The sequence below is a fragment of the Morus notabilis genome, unplaced genomic scaffold (genome assembly GCF_000414095.1).
Source record: "Morus notabilis unplaced genomic scaffold, ASM41409v2 Scaffold1211, whole genome shotgun sequence".
Classification (NCBI taxonomy): Eukaryota; Viridiplantae; Streptophyta; class Magnoliopsida; order Rosales; family Moraceae; genus Morus; species Morus notabilis.
Genome location: NW_010359501.1, coordinates 163,746 through 182,239, shown reverse-complemented (window position 1 = coordinate 182,239; position 18,494 = coordinate 163,746). Strand labels below are relative to the sequence as shown.

The following is an 18,494-nucleotide window of genomic DNA, read 5'->3' as shown; positions in this document are numbered from 1 at the left end:
TTGTTTTTCGGGATGTAGCAAAATTTGATTAAAAATTGTAAATGAAACAAATAAGAGATAAGAATTGAGAGGGAAAACTAAGAATCGGAGAGTGAATATGAGAGATAGAGTTATGAGAGTGAGAGGAGTTGAGAGTTGAAAGAGAGATAGAAGTGTGAATAATGTTGTGAGTGAAATGGGGTATTTATAGGGTTTTTGGGGTGGTTTTTCAAAACTGTGCCGTTAGGCATGTCGTGGGCTGGGCTTAGAGGAGCCGTTTCCGATCGTTAGGCCCGTGACGTGTCGGGTTCAGTGTGATTGTTAGACACGCCGCAGGCTGCGTGTCGGGCCAGGCTAGTGCCTCGCATGGCCCTGGGTCGTGCCAGGGCCGCGGGCTGGGGAGTTGCTGCCCAACCCTAGCCCACGAGATGTGCCGACCCGGCCCGTCATAGTACAGGGCCGGGCCGTACCGAGCCCAACACTGTAGCGGGCTGGGCCGGGCCGTTCATGGATGGCCCAGCCTAATTGACAACACTACTTTAAACCCAAACAGAACCTTAACCAAAAGTTCTCCTCCGCGGAGTGTTGGAAGAAATACAGTCGAAACTACAATTCAAGAATTTGAATTTATTATCATAAATTTTGATTGAAATTTTTTTCTACTTAATTTCGATAAAATATTGGGAAAATATAGGAAATATCAGTAAATATCAGTATAAATATCGACATCAGTAGGTATATACTACAATTTGAGTAAAATTTCAAGAAATTTCATTAAAATTTCAGTTCAAGGAAGTTTTGGCCATTTATTTTTTTCTTTTTAAATATTATATCTACGTACATGATGTTTATCCTCACTTTTATTACCTATATAGTCATGATTTTTAAAACTGTGATGGATATAGAATTCTCAATTATCTTCATCTAAGCATTCCACCATTAAACGTATCGCTTCAAATAATAAAGTTTGTGAGTAAGGGTATTTATCCCAAAAAATTGTAATAATTTAAATTAAATATCAAATTAATTAACTCTATAGATTATTTGAACAACCTATAGAAATAAACCCTAAAGCTAAGCTAAGTTCAATGTATTGTGTTGCTTTTAGTTTTATTCTAGTATTAAATTAAATTATATTTTACATGCCTAATTTGCATATACTACTTTTTGCTTATATGATGGCTTGTATTAGTTCCAATATGGTACTTAAATCTATTATTTGTCATATTCCTGTCTTGTGTTAGTCTGTGACGATAATGTATTAATATATAGCTTTTTTGTCTTGTGTTAATGTTAAACAGTACGGTACTTAGGCAACATTTGGTTCTAATATTTAAACTAATAATTCTGATTTTGTTATAGTATTTTTTATTAAATAAAAAATTTAAATTTAAAAATTTCTTCTCTCACAAAATTTTTACTTATAAATTAGAATTATTGACTTGAATGTGTAACCAAACATGCATTATTTGGTAAATGTGGGATTTACATATGTGTATAAGTATGCTCCTTGTACTGGGAATTGTACATCCAGCAGCTAGAAGTTGTTTCTCTATTGATGAGAATTGCTTGTGGTTGTGTTTTGTTTCTTGTATTTCTAACTTTATTTTGGTTAAGAGTATTTTACACATTTATTTTCTGAACGTGTATGATTTTAGTAATTTGCCTCATGAATTTTTAATTTTGACAAGTTGTCATCTCAACTTGTAAACTTATTATAATATGCCTCATTTTGACAATAATTATGTTAAATTAGTGTTGAAAAAACACGTTCGACGAAAAATTTCAACATCCCGATTCAAATATGAGATGAATCTTTTAATTTCTCAACTTTTAATCCTTTAAATCTAACAAAAAATTTGAGCAAATTTAGTAAAATTAGTCAAATGGGGGATATTGTAATAATTTTATAAGTTCGGGAGGCTCATTGTCAAAATTAAAAATGTAGGAAGAAATTTATTAAATTACGATAAGTTCTTGGACAATTATGTTAAAAATCCTTTGGTTGATCTTGTTTGTCCAATATTGTATTTTCCGTATAGAATATAGAAAAAATCCCTAAAAATTTATATATATCAAAAACGGAAAACACCAAAAAAAAAAAAAAAAAAAAAAAAAAAAAAAACCAAAAAAAAAAAAAAAAAAAAAAAAAGCAAAAACTCGAGAATACACATAGCTCTTTAAAAAAAAAAATCCTCTATATTGGACTAACGAATTGTTTGTTGGTGTCGTATTTTCTGTATGAGTTTTGTATGTGAATCGGTGTTTGTATCGCCTTTTTATTCTTTGAAATATATTTATTTTCCTTAAAAGAGAGCTAAAATTCTCATGAACTACTAGCAACGTTAATTCCGTCTTTCGTTTGCTTTTGGTGGCATGTTTTCCTTTTCTTGGTATTGGATGCTTTGCCATTAAAAAAAATATGCAACATTAATAGCAGAAAAATGCATAAAAATACTATTAGTATTAAACATTATTACCAATAAAAAATAATTCTACTTGTAAGTTTTATACTATCACTAATAAAAAATAATTCTACATGTAAGTTTTATACTATGGACACATTTTCTATTAGTAGACGTGATTAGCGGTGTATTGTAACAATGTTCTTAATCCGTACGTGCAAGTCATGAACAACACTTTAATCTCAACCTCAACGGTCGAACCCAAACCCAGAAAATCATAAGAATCTCCGAATGCTTCACCAACTGCCCAAACGTCGTTTCCAACTGCCACCACCACCAACTGTCACTCCGACCATCCCAAAACCCCCACTAAACCCTCCTTTCAACCACAAAACCTTGGTGGAACCCATCAAAGACTACAAGCAAATCTGCGACCTCCTTCTTTCTCAAACCCGCTCAAGGTCCCTCCCAAAGGGTCTCCAACTCCACGCACAAATCATCAAATCCGGAATTCAATCAATCCCTCTCGTCTCTCACCATCTCATCAACTTTTACTCCAAAACCCAATTCCCACTTCACTCCCTCCAAGTGTTCGACGAAACTCCCCACAAGTCCTCCACCACTTGGAGCTCCGTCATCTCCTCTCTCGCCCAGAACGAGCTTCCTTTCATTGCCCTTGAGCTCTTTCGCCGAATGCTCGGCGAGGGATTAAGAGCCGACGATCATATTTACCCGAGTGTCACTAAGTCGATCGCGATTCTCGGGAGGATCGATGCTGGGAAGTGTGTTCATGGACTTGTGATTAAGACTGGGTTTAATTCCGATGTGTTTGTGGGTAGTTCCATGGTTGATATGTTTGCAAAATGTGGGGAGATAAGGGATGCGAGGAAGGTGTTCGATAAAATGCCTGAGAGAAATGTGGTTTCTTGGAGTGGGATGATATCTGGGTATGTTTTGTTGGGTGAGGATGAGGAGGCTCTGAGGCTGTTTAAGCGGGTGTTGGTCGAGGATTTGGATGTTAACGATTTTACGTTCTCTAGCATTGTACGGGTTTGCGGGAACGCGACATTGCTTGAATTAGGGAGGCAAATACATGGATTGTGCTTTAAAACTAGTTTTGATTCGTCGAGTTTTGTGGGCACTTCTTTGGTTTCTTTATATTCGAGGTGTGGGGTAATCGAAGGAGCATATCGGGTTTTTAACGAGATATCTGTTAAGAATCTTGGTTTGTGGAATGCGATGCTCATAGCGTGTGCACAGCATGCGCAGACCAACAAAGCTTTTGCGCTGTTTGAAGACATGATTTGTGTGGGAATGAAGCCCAATTTCATTACTTTTTTGTGCCTGCTCTATGCTTGTAGTCACTCAGGGTTGGTCAAAAAAGGACGATACTACTTTGAGTTGATGAAGGAGTATGGGATTGAACCCGGGCACCAGCATTATGCTTCCTTGATTGACTTGCTTGGCCGTGCGGGAAAATTGCAGGATGCAGTTTCAATCATTGAGAACATGCCAATAAAACCAACAGAATCCATCTGGGGAGCTTTACTAACAGGGTGTAGAATCCATGGTAATACCGAATTGGCATCCTTCGTGGCTGATAAAATCTCTGAATTGGGAAACGTGGGCTCAGGCCTTCTCGTGCTTCTGTCCAACGCTTATGCAGCTGCTGGAAGATGGGAAGAAGCCGCCAGAGCAAGGAAGATGCTTAGGGATCAAGGAATTAGGAAGGAGGCGGGTTTGAGCTGGGTCGAAGATGGAAACAAAGTTCACACGTTTGCTTCAGGAGACCGATCTCACATGAGAACCAAAGAGATTTATGAGAAGTTGGAGGAGCTAGGAGAAGAAATGGAGAGGGCGGGTTACATTGCAGACACGAGCTTTGTGCTGAAGAGAGTAGATGGTGAGGAGAAGAACCAAACAATTAGGTACCATAGTGAGAGATTAGCCATAGCATTTGGACTCATTACCTTCCCGCCCGAAAGACCGATAAGGATTATGAAGAATTTGCGTGTCTGTGGTGATTGTCATACTGCAATAAAGTTCATGTCCAAGTGCTCAGGAAGAGTGATCATTGTGAGAGATAACAATCGGTTCCATTGGTTTGAGGATGGAAAATGCACTTGTGGAGATTATTGGTGATTCATATTCATTTTTGGACCATGACCAAATTTTGTATGACAGAGAAGCAATAACAAGAATCAAGTATAAGATAAGGAAATATGAAGATTATTAGTGATTTCCATTTATTTTTGCGACTCATGACCACATGAATAAAAAAAACAAAAAAACAAAAACAAAAACAAATGAACAATTCAACTGTAGGTCTCAACTTCAACAAATGCCTTTACCCACTCAACTAAGAAAACTTTTTTTTTTTTAATAATTTCCTTGGACAAATTCCTTAAACCCCATAAAAAGTTCGTACAAATAACATGGTTTTGTATTGAGCCTGAGACTAAAGTATTATTAAAATATAGTTTTTATTTGGTTTGTTCTGTGTTTTACATGACTGAGGGAGGCTCATGCAGTGCCTTCCTATCTGGGGCCGGACGTAGATTTGTCATTCCAAACCACACCATTTTTACACGTGACATAAATTCACACGCTATAACTTTCCCATACAAAGCATATACTTCTCAGTTCCTAATTAATCTGATGATCATCATAATCATAAGTTTTTTTTTTTTTTTTTTTTTTTAATAAAATTATGATTTGTAGGAAAATCTCTTGATTTTTTCTTGTGGGTTTTCTTTCTCTTCTCGTTTTCTTTGTTATGGTTGACCTGTATTGAAAGTGTTATTTCTGCTAATCAAACCATAGATATATAAAGTCGTTCGGATTCTTGAAAGAGATTTTTTTTTTTGGTCTTTTTTTGTGAGCCAATCTTGTACCTGATCAATCTGCACTATGTGGAAAAATATGGGCAAGTTTCCCTTCTCTGTGTTCTGCAACGAAGCAAAGTACGTATTAATTAAGTTCTTTAAATACTTTTCTTTGGCCCTTATTATGTTTCTGTCATTCCTATTTTTGTTGTTTTCATATTCATAAACTTGGTAGCTTTATTTTTTGTGTAATAGTAAGAGTGGTAACTGATGTGATTGAACTGTGCATATCATGAAGACTTTGTAGTTTTGTTTGTTAGTAATTTAAATGATTTTTTTTTTGGCGAAAATTAGTAATTTAAACGGTGGTGTTTATGTTAGAGAATTTGAGTGTAGAGAAAGTAAAGAATGCAAATAAAATTTAGCTTTGAGGCGTATTAAAGAATATTTTTCTTTAAAGTTTTATTTATGACACTTTTTAAAATTTATTAATCAATTTTAATGGCAAATCTAACAATAATATTGTGTTTCAGAACAATAATAATATCTGTAAATTTTTTGAAGATTATAGAATGACAGAGTTCCCTTTCATTAATGGATATAATCATTTCAAACATTACAACCATTCTCAAAAGATGCCTCTTCAAAGTAAAGGTATATTTTCATGTATTAATGCATCTATTACAATAGATATGTTTATTGTTAATAGGTGTTCAGATATGTGTGATAACATAATTCAAAACATTTCAAATCACGCATCACACACGCGCACAGTTTTCTGCATCGTGTGCTGCAGTGGGTTCACTGTGCGCTGCAGCGCTCGACTCAGGTTGCAACAGGCGCGCTGCAGCGCGCAGCTTAGACACAGCAGCACCTCCAAAGGTAGCTGCAGCGCTCATTCTGTCTCTGCTGCTCTTAATTACAATATAACAGGCCAAAAGTGTGATCTTATTAAGAGACATATTACAATCTCTGTAACAGTTTAGTTCCTAATGTGAAATTTTGAAATGGGGTGGTTTCCAGGAATGTTTTCAAAAAGGATGAACTAGGCCTGGAAATCGCCCAGATTGCAATTCCCTCAGCTCTGGCATTAACAGCAGACCCTATTGCCTCTCTAATTGACACGGCATTCATAGGCCATATAGGTTTGTTTTTTCTCTTGTATGCATATTGTTCCTCTCTCTCCAATTGCCTCTCTTTATATAAATATAAATATAAATATATATATATATAATATCAGAAAAGTTACATCTTAGTTCTTTGTTTTTATCAAATTAGTGGATTGGTATCTCAGCGTTTAGTTAGTTCTAAATTGGTACCCCTTACGAAAAACCTTGTGTGCACAAGGGATATTCTAAAATGCTCTTTCTGCCATTTTAAACAAAAACTTCAAATTAATTTCTTTGATACATGAAATTTGAAAAGGGATTTTTTAGGTCAAAAACCCCTTTTTAGATCCAAAAATAGACTTTAAGGTATTCAGATGACAATTTTTTTTTTTGAAGTGCAGTATACGTGTTTGGTACTATCTAACCACTAACATACCAATCTACTATTCGATAAAATACAGGATACTAAAATGCAATTTTTCCCTAATACTATTTGGCTCCACATTTGATCAATAATCCAATATATAGGTCCAGTGGAGCTAGCAGCAGTGGGAATTTCAATAGCCATTTTCAACCAAGCATCAAAAATAGCCATTTTCCCACTTGTCAGTATTACAACCTCCTTTGTTGCTGAGGAGGAAGCAACTGAAAGATTAGTTAATATTGAAGCACCAGAACATGAAGAACTCAAAAGGGGTTCTTTTGATGCCAACAAAGAACTTGAAATGGAAGAGCTTGAATCTCTAATTGGTAACTTTATCCCTCCATGTAATCCACTTGACGTTTTTCTTGAACTTATTCCTTCACCTTTTGACATTCTTTAGTTTTTTCAACTAGACCCTGCGTCATCTTTAACAAGCGGTAACGCAGAAATTCTCAAGCTTGAACATGTCAGAAGACGTATCCCATCAGCTTCATCAGCTATGGCTATTGGTAGTGTCTTAGGATTAATCCAAGCTTTGTTCCTTGTATTAGCAGCTAAGCGATTATTGAATTACATGGGGGTTGATTCTGTAAGTGCTATTCAATAGAAAGAAATTTGAACTTGTTTTGATTTTCTTTGTGTTTCATAGTGTTCATTCATTATTGACCTCTTTTAGTATTAACTTATGAACTAATGGCAATTGGAATTTCCTTTTTTTTCTCTCTTTTTTTTTTTGGTGCACTTTTTTCTGTTGTGGTGTATACAGAATTCTCCTATGTTAAAACCAGCAATTCAGTACTTGACTTTGAGATCACTGGGTGCTCCAGCTGTTCTTCTCTCTTTGGCAATGCAAGGGGTTTTCCGTGGATTGAAAGATACAAAGACTCCTTTGTATGCTACAAGTAATCTAACTTTTTTCCCATGATTTCTTCTTTTTCTTTCTTCTTCTTGTTCTTTTCCTTCAAGCATTTTAGTTGACTTCAAATTGAGTTTCTTCTGAGAATTTTGTGGCCCGTATGTTCATTTGTTTCACGTCAATGATTTTAATTCTAAACTCAAATTTTGTGAGAAAATCCATTAACGAGAACTTTTTCATTCAAATTTTTTGTAAGAGAACAGAATCAAAATCATGGATTAAAGTCTTAGAACCAAACGGGCCCTTGGAGTCCCACAAAAAATGCATCCACTTTAGGGTCTTATAGAACTTGCACTTGTCCTCAAGTGTGATCTATTCATGGAATTTGACATGAGTTGGTCAACATGATCATCTTGGAATTTTATATTCTATGATTAGATATTATAGAAAGATCCAATAATTTAAATTCATGTGCATATATATCTAAAGTATAGTATGTTTCTTCTAATGAAGTGGTGGGAGATATATCAAACATCATTTTAGACCCAATATTTATCTTCATTCTTCACTTGGGTGTTAGTGGTGCTGCCATTGCCCATGTTATTTCACAGTAAGCTTCTCTATCCTTTTGGTGATAATGGTTGTCTTACAACTTGTGGTCCTTTATCAAATAAATAAAACTTATGGTATTACCTCCATAAAAAGAACTCCATAATTATGTTTTTTTATTGCTCTATAGGTACTTAATCTCCCTAATACTTTTGTGGAGATTAATGAAACAAGTTGATCTTCTATCTCCAAGTATGAAAGATCTGCAATTTGGTCGATTTCTAAAAAATGGTAAGGGGATATTCTTTTTTCCCTTTTTTTTTTTGGGTACATAACCTTGCTAGAAAAACCTCATTAATTCAATCCACGTGCTAACTATGCATCTAGGCGATAATAATCTCCACACGCCCAACATGATCCTCTAGGTCAAATGAAGAGGAGAAATTCAGTAAGCTTTGGCAATGCTAATGGCATAAATGCAATGATTTTGTCCATGAAAAGTCACATTCTTGGAAGGTTTCAAACTTCAAAGTTACTAGTGAGCAGACTGATAATTTTCACTTTTGAATGTATAAATATCTGTAGAGAAACTTGTAATCTCCTTCTCATTAACCCGTTTGTTTGTTCTCTACTAAAACTAAAATGCTATTATCTGCAATACTCAACTTGCATTTTAAGGCCTACTTTTTGTCCTCAACCTTTGTTCTCTTTGTTACTATACGAAACCCGTGCCAGTTCAATAGGTGTATAACGTTTTTTCTGGTGCTTGAAACTTTCAGGACTTCTGTTGTTGGTGAGAGTCATTGCTGCAACACTATGTGTTACATTGGCAGCATCATTGGCTGCGAGGCGGGGCTCGACGACAATGGCTGCTTTTCAAATTTGCTTGCAGATTTGGCTGGCAACCTCCTTGCTTGCTGATGGCTTGGCCGTGGCTGGACAAGTAAGCCATGTGTTTCTAAGTAACGAAAAGCAACTCGAAGTTCCATCGAAATTGCTTGATAGTATCGAATATATTAAGTGATTTCGACATCTTATTTTCTAGGCGATTCTTGCAAGTGCCTTTGCAAAGAAAGATTACAGCAAAGTCACTGCCACCGTTTCTCGCATATTGCAGGTAGCTAATTTTGAACAGATAGTATAGAGTATATTTAAAAGTCACATTTAAGATTATGTCTTATGATTCTATTCTGCAGTTGGGTCTGGTTTTAGGACTATTTCTCTCTATCATCATCACATTTGTACTAGAGCTCTCTTCCAGATTATTCACAAAGGACGCCGACGTTTTGCACTTGATGAGAGTAGGAATCCCGGTAACTAACTCTCTCACCTCTCCAAGCAAAGAAATTCCCACTCTCTCTTTTTTGCCTCTTCATTGTTACATTTATTAAGATGGTTTTGGGGTTGGGACTGAGCATTTTCTTTGTTTGTTCCCAGTTTGTTGCACTGACTCAGCCCATTAACGCTTTAGCATTTGTCTTTGATGGAGTCAACTATGGAGCATCAGATTTTGCATATTCTGCTTACTCAATGGCAAGTACTTTATAGTATTTTTCTTTCAGAAACATAACATATTCTGTTTATTTCTTTCCTTCCAGTTCTCACTAACACATGTTCGTTATTGCCATGGAAAAAAAAAAAAAAAAAAAAAAAAAACCTGCAGGTTTTGGTAGCCATAATAAGCATATGGTCCTTATTCAAACTGTCCTCAAGTTATGGCTTTGTTGGCATCTGGTTTGCTCTATCTTTATACATGAGCTTGCGCACATTTGTTGGCTTTTGCAGGTAGAACCTATCTACTACTCGTTTACTGTTAAACTCTTACGTGTAACTTGTAACAATAGAAGGTTTAATATTGTATTAAATCTGTATAACAATGACTTTATAAAGGTATAACAATAGAGAATTTATCTATCATAGACCAATACAAACTAGCTTGTAGAGAGAGATTGTCCAAGTGGTTATAAACTCACATGCTAAGCACATACTTTAACAATGTGGGACTCAACTAGGATCTTAACAATAAACCAATATGACACCTTTTTAAAGTCATCATTACATAAATTTTAATCATGTTACGATAAAGGACTGGATATAGAACATAACAATATATTGTTTATATTACAGTTCCACTATAACCGTGAAAAGCACATCTTTCTTTCACCTTCAGTTTAATTTTTATCCGTTGTGAATGAATTTTCTATCTTTTCAATCCAGATTGAGACTACTTCTTACCAACCAATTAATAGTTGAGATTTGTAGTTATTAAGACTAGACAAGACCAAAAAACTCATTTCTTTAATGAATCTTATTGATTCAAAATTTTTCTTTAATCAAGGATTTACTTTTTTATTATTATTATTATTTGAGGAGAATTCATAATTGATCCAATTGTGTAATTGTCAATTACTAATATTGGTAAACGAGCTAGAGCAATTTGATTATAATTCAATTTGTGACAATCATAAGTAGAAAGGTCATATTTTTCAGTCATTGATAAACAATTTGTTAGACAATACTCAACACAGTTACATCACAAATTATAAAATAATAATAATAAAAAAGAATACTAAAAGATACACTTGAAAAATCAGATTAGTTATCTTTAATGATCAACACAGTGCGTAGAGACTACTAGTTTTTGTTGTCCAGTCATGCATATAGCCATACAATAATACAGGAACCATAATTATGAGATGACAATGTTTTAATAATATTCTGTTGATGAATTATGAGGAATTCTATCGTCAATTTTTGCAGGGTATGGACTGGAACAGGACCTTGGAACTTTCTCAGGGATTTATGACTACCTAATACTTTTTCTATATTTTCATAACAGATGTTGTTACTCCTGTGTATTCTTTCTTTATCATTTATGTCTCTTTACAAGCTCATTGAAGGAGGGAATTGAATTTGATAATCAAAGAGACATGCATGATTAAAACATAAAATCATTTTTGTCACTTGTTTCTTTTACCAAATGGGAGAAGGTATGACCACCAACGTAGTAAGTACCCTAGTGGTTTTGGACTTACTCTCAAGCGATTTAGTAGATAGGAGTCTCAATTTCGAATCTCATGAGAAGCACTTTAGTGTATTTTCAGACTACCTGCTCAATATTCATACCTCTTGATCTCCCTACCTAAGTAGCTATGATGAAATGTAGATATTTCTTGAGGTTCTTACGGTCATATCTTAAGAGACAGTTACTGTTGGTCATGTTTTATCACATTATATATTATTCAACCAAAAAAAAAAAAAAGTATTCTACGATAAGGCACAATTTTAAATTTAAATTTTCACCGAATTCCGTTGAGTTATTGAATTGTCATATTTTTTTTAATCTAATATGATTCTGAATGAGACTTGAAAACTATGTCCTAATAGTAAGCGTATTTTTTTTTTTTTTTTTCCATATCCTACTACGTAATTCTCCCACAGAATATACATGACTAAAGATAACATTATTACTCTAGTGCCAACCATGCAATTGAAGTGTTTTATGAGAAAAGAAAATGGTGGGCCTAAGGAACAAAGTCCTCTGAACTTGAACTATCCTCCACAGCACTAAACAATTTGGGTATGATAGCGCCTAATAAGGATAGTAAAACAACTCATATCTTGTTTGTTTGAGATGCAGAGTCCATCCCCTTTCAATAGAGCAATGAATCATCACCATTCATAATTTGGGTCTCTTCTCTTTTTTTTTTTTTTTTTTTTTTTTTTTTTTTTTTTTTTTTTTTTCCTTGTGACTTGATAGGTTTGTGCCATATCTGGGTTACCAAAAGCATTAATGTCCTTCTGATTTTCTTGCTTGGTTACAGCCAACCACCACCCTCCACCAACTTACTATCCACCTCTCTCTCTCTCTCTCTCTCTCTCTCTCTTCCTCACAATGTCTGTCCTCTCTCTCTCTCTCTCTCTCTCTCTCTCTCTTCCTCACAATGTCTGTCCTCTCTCTCTCTCTCTCTCTCTCTCTCTTCCTTACAATGTCTGTCCTTTGTTATTTCTGTTTGGTTACAGCTAACCACCACCCCTGCACCAACTCTCTCTCTCTCTCTCTCTCTCTCCATCTCTCAAGTGAGTGAATTTTTGTGGGCAGAGAGTAATTTTGTGAATGAAATTGACTTAGGAACTGTTATTTCCAAAAACTCTCTATGGTATAGCAATTAAATGCAAATTATTCAAATTGCGTTATGGTTGGTTTCCTCAAAACATGGCAAGAAAAACACCAAAATAAGGGTCCAAGGTTGTATACGGATTCCCAATAGTGCAACTCATCTACCAAAGCACAATTCTAGAACTAACAATATGGCCTACTCATTCCTATAATATTTGTTCCCTCTAGATTTTTTGGTTGTTGAAGAAAATCATACTAGATAACCTACCCCAAAATGAAATTAATATGTGAGACAATACATATTATTGGCTTTCAGGAACATAAAATTAACTTTAACATTGAAAATCTCAATTGCATGCTGCTTTTGCACCAACTTTTTTTCTTTTTTTTTTTTTTTTTTTTTTTTTTTTTGCTTTTGTGTTTTGTACACTGTGAGATCCATTGCCAACAACATCATAAAGAAATGGAAGTTTTTTTTTTTTTTTTTTTTTATTGTTTATCTTTCCTTGGGGTCGGTGGGGTATGACTATGAGTTATTTTCTTTGTTTTATTAAGTGGACAAATGAGAAGAATAAAATAGAGGAAAAAAAAAGAATATTATATCAACCAATGGATAAAAAATAAGGGTGTTGCAAAGGTGGTGTGGTGCCAAGTTGTTTTCCTTACCCTTTTGTTTAACGGAACACATTTAAAGATTAAAGAGAATTTCACCAACTTTTTTTTCTCTATAATGTGGATTTGTTGGCTTAAAGGGTCCAAATCGAAGCTTTTTTTAAACAACCAAACATTAGTGATTAGTTACATCAACCAAACATAAAAAAACACAAGCGGTTGTTTGTTGCTCCACTTTATCAAAAAGATACAAAGAACATGTTCGTGTCCATTCCATTCTTAACGTCGCTTTTGCTTAGCTTCTTGTTCCAATTTTCCTCTTCGCCAAGTTCTTTTCTGATAAGTTTGGTTAATCTAAAGAGACACTTTTTAAAAAAACGAAACAAAAAGAAAATTAGAATAGAATCTCACTTTCTTATAAGCTGAAAGGTTTCTTTTAAAGTTTGTTACAAGGGTTTCTTTTAAAGTTCGTTTGGTAAGAAATTCAAAGTGAATTAAATCTTTATTTTAAATTATGCGTTTTAAATTATAAAATTTGAGCTGAAGTTAAAATCTTAAGAAGTCAAAGAGCATATGGGTTTAGAAATCCTTTTAAAACAGACTCTATTCCAAGGCATATAATATTCAAAGAATCTGATCCATCAACAAAAGAGATTATGGAACAATCAATCCATTAGAATAACTTTTTTTTTTTCCCAAGTTCCACATCCCACACAACTGTGACAAGGAATCCATCAAAGCGTAGCTTCCAATGCCATCAATCCAGATGAATGATTTAGATCGACAAGACAGAACGGGATAAGAAAATTAAAAAAAAAAAAAAAACCAAACAAATATCTGTAAATAAAAAATAAAGGTATTAGAATACCAATAGCAGTAAAATTGAATGTTACATGAAGCATGACAATTTCTCCATCTCTGTAAACAACCCCCAGTAACTGGAAAATAGTTACATAATAATTCTTCTCAATTACACAGAGACCAACATTTGGTGCAAAATCCTCTAAAACCAAAAACGGATCAGTGGTCCATACCCATTATATCAATGAACTCTTCAGGAGAAGATCATGACCACCTTCCTAATGTTTACCAAATCTAGAAATGAATTAAGAGGAAAATGATGGAACAAGCATATAGCATTTTTCAGTTTCATATCAATGGAAACATGTTCCAAAATCATAGAAGAAAAAATGACAATCATATAATTCCTAAAATTTAAAAATATTAGATGCAAAAAGACCCACATTGGGCTCTTTTTTTTTTTTTTTGTGTTTCTCGAGTATAACCCAGAGGTGTTCTTACCCTTTTCTAAACTTATGTTGTAATAATAAATGGTGAAAACGAATTTTCTTCTTAAGGAGTTGATTTCTTACTCCTTTTTGCTTTCTTCCTTGTTACTGTTACCTTCTTTCCACACCCACCCGCCAACAAAATTCTGGAAAAAAAAAGGCATAATGTTATGTACCAAAATGGCAAAACCTCTCTGTTGTTAACTACCTCGGGGCTCACTGAAACTTATTTAGTTCTGCTGAGCCACAAGATGATCAAGCTGCATTTGTTCGAGCCATGCTCCAAGCACAGCGTGATCAACCGATTCAACCTGCGAGTTCACATTCGAACCCTCATTGGATGACACATTAGCCGCAACGCCTGAAACGGGTGCTGACAACTTTTCTTTCATTTCAGTTGGAGACTCTTTCACAAGCGACTGAACCCATGACAGATCCGGTTCCTCTCCGTTGTTCCCAAGCTCAAACGAAGAGGATCTGCGAAGTTTGCCTAGCTCGTCTGCACTAACCGCCCAATCTGGTTTTCCGTTGGAGGATCCCCATTTTGACCAAGAATTTACAGGAGAACCAACAATGGAAGCAGAGTTGGAGCCTAGTTCACGTGAGCTGAGACTGCGAAACTGCTGCTGCTTCTCACGTTGAGCTAACATGGACACCCGAGAGCCCATAGGTGAAATAGGCTCCAGATTTCGTGGAGACATCCTCCCAGAAGATGGGACCCCAAAAGAAGCCTGCAATAGAGGGTGATCGACATTTTTGGGGGAGAAATTTGTGTTGATTGGAGAAAGCATGCTCTGCTGCTGCTGAAATTGATTGATGACGGCTGATTTATGAGTCGGGGAGAAAACACCTGATGGCAACGCTTGATCAGAGTACCGAGGAGATGAGCTCTCAGCAGAGAAGAGATCATCTAGATTCGAGGGTGTAAGGGTTTTCAACCGACCAGAACGATTAAAAGAATTTGAACTCATGGATGGTTGCGAGAGACAAGAGAACTCATTCAGGAGCTGCTGTTGCTGCACATCAAAATCTGGCAGCAAATCAAAGTCTTCTGCCGGAATGTCTCTCGCATTAAGGGAAGATCTCAAGCGACTGGACTGGAAATTGCTGCTTGGAAGATGTAAAGCAGGAACATTGGGCTGTGGCCAAGCAACTGAAGAGTGCGACATGCCATTGGATGGTGACAAAGGTGGTGTGAACGGTGAAGGAGACATGACAGACACTGATGAGGGAGAGCCAGGCAACATGCTCATTGCTGCAGCAAAATCCATGGCAGCAGCTCCAGGAGTGCCTGTTCGGGGAGAGGGAACAGCAGAACCGGTAGAGACATACAATGGTCTGAGTTCCTCAGCAGTGTGAGCAAAAAAGCAGACTCTTCTTGCACAGCTCGTTCCATCCTTGCAAAGACGGGTTCGATACTGAGCTGGGTGTAACCAGCACTCAAATACCCCATGAGCATACTCGCACATATCCCCTCGTCTGCAAGCCCCTTTACGGAATTCAGGACAAGGGACACAGCTGTAGTGAAACTTCCTTGGATCCCTTCTTCGTGCATTTTCACCTGGATGGACAAAAGGGCATTCAGTCCAATCATGGGAGTATGCACGTGAACAGGGTCGCACCTTAAATGAGTACATTCGGAATTCATCTGTTGAATAAATGCTGTTCTTAATGTCCGGGAGAGATGGATCAATGGGGTACTCTTTCTTATCAGAAGCAGAAGAAACAGGAAGATCATTAAACTTGGACTTAGTTGGTGAAGAAATAAAATCTGATGCCGATGGAGACTCCGTCCCATTTTCTGGTGAAGAAGAAAGCGGTGGAGAGCTTGGATTCAAATTTCTGGTTGAAACAGTTAAAGTGCGTGCAACAGCAGAACTGGTAGTCTTGAGGAGTTCTTCAAGTGCTAATTTGACATCTTGCAGCTTAGGAGGAACAACTATAATATCAACAGGAAAATGGCCATTTCCATCCATCGAATTTGGATCAGCACCCGCTGCTAAAAGCAGCTTCACAACATCAACAGCATTCTCAGCCCCGCCTGACGCAGCACAATGGAGTGCAGTGCTTCGATCAAGACCATAGGGTCGATTTACATCGGCTGCAGACAAAGAAAGAATAACCTTCATGACATCAATACTACCGTAAGTAGCAGCAACCATCAAAGGGGTTCTCTGCTCATTAACCATCAGTTTTGAGCCCTTTTGGCGGCCATACCAGAGACCAGGCTCATCGATGCTAGACGGGTCACGCTCAATTGATCTTTTGAAACCCTCAACATCATTGTTAGCTGCAAGCTCAAGCAAACTGGCAAAAGTATCTTCCGTTTCAACAGTCAAGTGATTCATCGCTATGTTGGAGACTCTATTTTCTTCAAAAGAAATTGAAGATGGTGCCGGAGATTGTATGGGTTTTAGCCGCTCCAAACCACAGCACATGCTTTTATTTGCTGGACAGCCAGCTGAAATCAGAAAACACAACGAAAATAATCATTGAACTACGTCCATCAACAAAAGCTAATATATGCATACACAATGAGAAAAACAAAATCCTATTCTGCAAAATCATTAGTTCACAATATAAACCAGCCCAAAATCTCGATTCAATAATCATGGGTTCCAAATATTCATTCACAAATCACAAGAAGCCAAGTGAAAATGTCAGAGACTAAAATCACCAAAAAAAAAAAAAAAAACACTTAACACTGAACAAAACAAAGCATGGTTAAACGGAGGCAAGATTGTTCAATCGTTCGACTAATATATATTCAAAACCGTGACTCTAATTCAAATATATTGCTTTTCAATCAAAAATAATTCTTTTGTTTGGGAAAAAAATAAAAAAATCATAGAAGACAAAGTCCCAGGTTAAATTTATGTGAAACAAACGAATTCAGAAACTGGTTTTGGAATCTTATGAATAATTGGAGACATAACATTAATTCGGCATGATCCAGTCACAAAAGCAAAAGAACCATGACATAATTTGAGAAGATATATTGAAGACAAGGAATTTAGAATTCGAAAATCATGGAAAATAGAAAGAAAGAGAATTTAAACATAAAGTCATAAACCTCCATAGCCACAAAACCTTGTCACTAAAATATGGAAATTTCTCGACCTCAACAAAACAAAAGGCAGAAGTCTCTATCTATGTATTTTCCTTTCAATTAACGTCTTATATTTTAGCAATAAATCAAAGATTAACAAAAAAAAAAAAACTCGATCTGCAAACACAAGGCAAAAGTTGAAAAAAAAAAATTAAAGAAAATACGGACTTGTCAACAAACACAAAACAAAAAATACGCGACGGATAAAACAAAATATTTAATCCATTTCACCGATGATTTTCGACGAAAATAAGGAAAAAAAAAGAAACCAAAAAATAGAAAATAATAGCTTCAAACGAAAATTCAATCAACAAGTCAAAAGAACGATCGAAATATGAACACAAAAATTATACGGATCAGAAATTCGCATAATCCGAAGGCTAAACCAGTACCTACTTTTAGTAAAAATTCGTGAGAGAAAAATCTTTCTCCATGTAATCAAGGAATTTCAGAAGAGAGAGAGAGAGAGAGAGTAAAATCATTCAAAAGATCAAGCGTAGAGAGAGAGACAGAGAGAGAGAGATAGAGCAAGCGAAGTTTAACATGCGATCTAAGCTAAGTGTTTGATCAAAGGCGAATCTTACCAAATCTTCCAGCTAAGAAAGCGAGGCAAGCACCATTCAGGCACTGAGACAGTGACGCAGATCTAGAGCTTCTTTAAGGGGAGTGTTTGGTTTCCGAGAAAATGTTTTCCTTAGAGAAGACTTGACGAGAAAAAGAAAGCTTGTTGGGCTGTTGTTGTTGTTTTTCTTCTTCTCCTTCCATCTCCAATTCCTATGCTCTCTTGCTTTCTCATTGAAATAAAAATAAATTATTATTAAAAATAAAATAAAAAATCTTTTTTTTCTTCTGGGTTTGATAAAATCGCCTATCCAATAGAAGCAAAAACGGAAAATGAATTTATAATACATAAATAAATGAATAAAAAGAAAAAAGCAAGCGCACTGACTGTAAGAAGGGTTTTGAATATTCTTCTCCTTCGATTTCCTCTTATATATTATTCCCAATCGCATCTCGCCACGTCATACAGTCTGGACATATGCGTGATTCTGGAAAGACCATGGGGATATATTTGTGATTTTGAATTCTGGTCCGCTATTCTTAGACTGTTGTGGCGGTTTCTGATTGGTGGATGCTACGCAAGCAAAAGTGGTGACGAATAGACGAAAGAAACGCTCCTTTGTAATAATTTAACCACTGTCTTCGGGTCAAATTCC

The 18,494-nt window shown here is 35.8% G+C and overlaps 3 protein-coding genes across 4 annotated transcripts; 2 read left to right on the top strand and 1 right to left on the bottom strand.

The window, feature by feature from the left end:
• Nucleotides 1-2,596: 2,596 nt before the first annotated feature.
• Nucleotides 2,597-4,567, top strand: LOC21390370 (putative pentatricopeptide repeat-containing protein At5g52630). The gene has a single exon (XM_010094685.2). It carries the CDS (start codon nucleotides 2,676-2,678, stop codon nucleotides 4,524-4,526), a length of 1,851 nt encoding a protein of 616 aa, XP_010092987.1. The 5' UTR covers nucleotides 2,597-2,675; the 3' UTR covers nucleotides 4,527-4,567.
• A 1,648-nt stretch (nucleotides 4,568-6,215) lies between these two features.
• On the top strand, nucleotides 6,216-11,046 carry LOC21390369 (protein DETOXIFICATION 42; the record flags this gene model as incomplete). Its single annotated transcript, XM_024163354.1, has 12 exons — nucleotides 6,216-6,354; nucleotides 6,847-7,068; nucleotides 7,156-7,331; nucleotides 7,509-7,644; nucleotides 8,112-8,208; nucleotides 8,338-8,438; nucleotides 8,927-9,090; nucleotides 9,193-9,264; nucleotides 9,344-9,460; nucleotides 9,585-9,680; nucleotides 9,811-9,932; nucleotides 10,908-11,046. Coding segments are annotated over 12 exons (1,488 nt in total), but the record flags the coding sequence as incomplete, so codon positions are not given.
• Nucleotides 11,047-13,719: 2,673 nt separating this feature from the next.
• On the bottom strand, nucleotides 13,720-18,148 carry LOC21390368 (zinc finger CCCH domain-containing protein 30). Of its 2 annotated transcripts, none has more exons than XM_010094683.2 (2): nucleotides 17,862-18,148; nucleotides 13,720-16,629 (listed from the first exon to the last, which is right to left on the bottom strand). In XM_010094683.2, exon 2 carries the CDS (start codon nucleotides 16,604-16,606, stop codon nucleotides 14,399-14,401), a length of 2,208 nt encoding a protein of 735 aa, XP_010092985.1. In that variant the 5' UTR covers nucleotides 16,607-16,629; nucleotides 17,862-18,148; the 3' UTR covers nucleotides 13,720-14,398. The 2 variants fall into 2 exon arrangements, with proteins under 2 accessions (XP_010092985.1, XP_024019118.1); XM_024163350.1 differs by lacking the exon at nucleotides 17,862-18,148 and having other exon boundaries at nucleotides 13,720-16,269; nucleotides 16,386-16,525.
• Between the last annotated feature and the right edge of the window lie 346 nt (nucleotides 18,149-18,494).

What these genes read in the sequence shown, in the direction of transcription:
- LOC21390370 (XM_010094685.2), top strand. Translation starts at nt 2,676, where the DNA reads ATGCTTCACCAACTGCCCAAACGTCGTTTCCAACTGCCACCACCACCA.
- LOC21390368 (XM_010094683.2), bottom strand. Translation starts at nt 16,606, where the DNA reads ATGTGCTGTGGTTTGGAGCGGCTAAAACCCATACAATCTCCGGCACCA.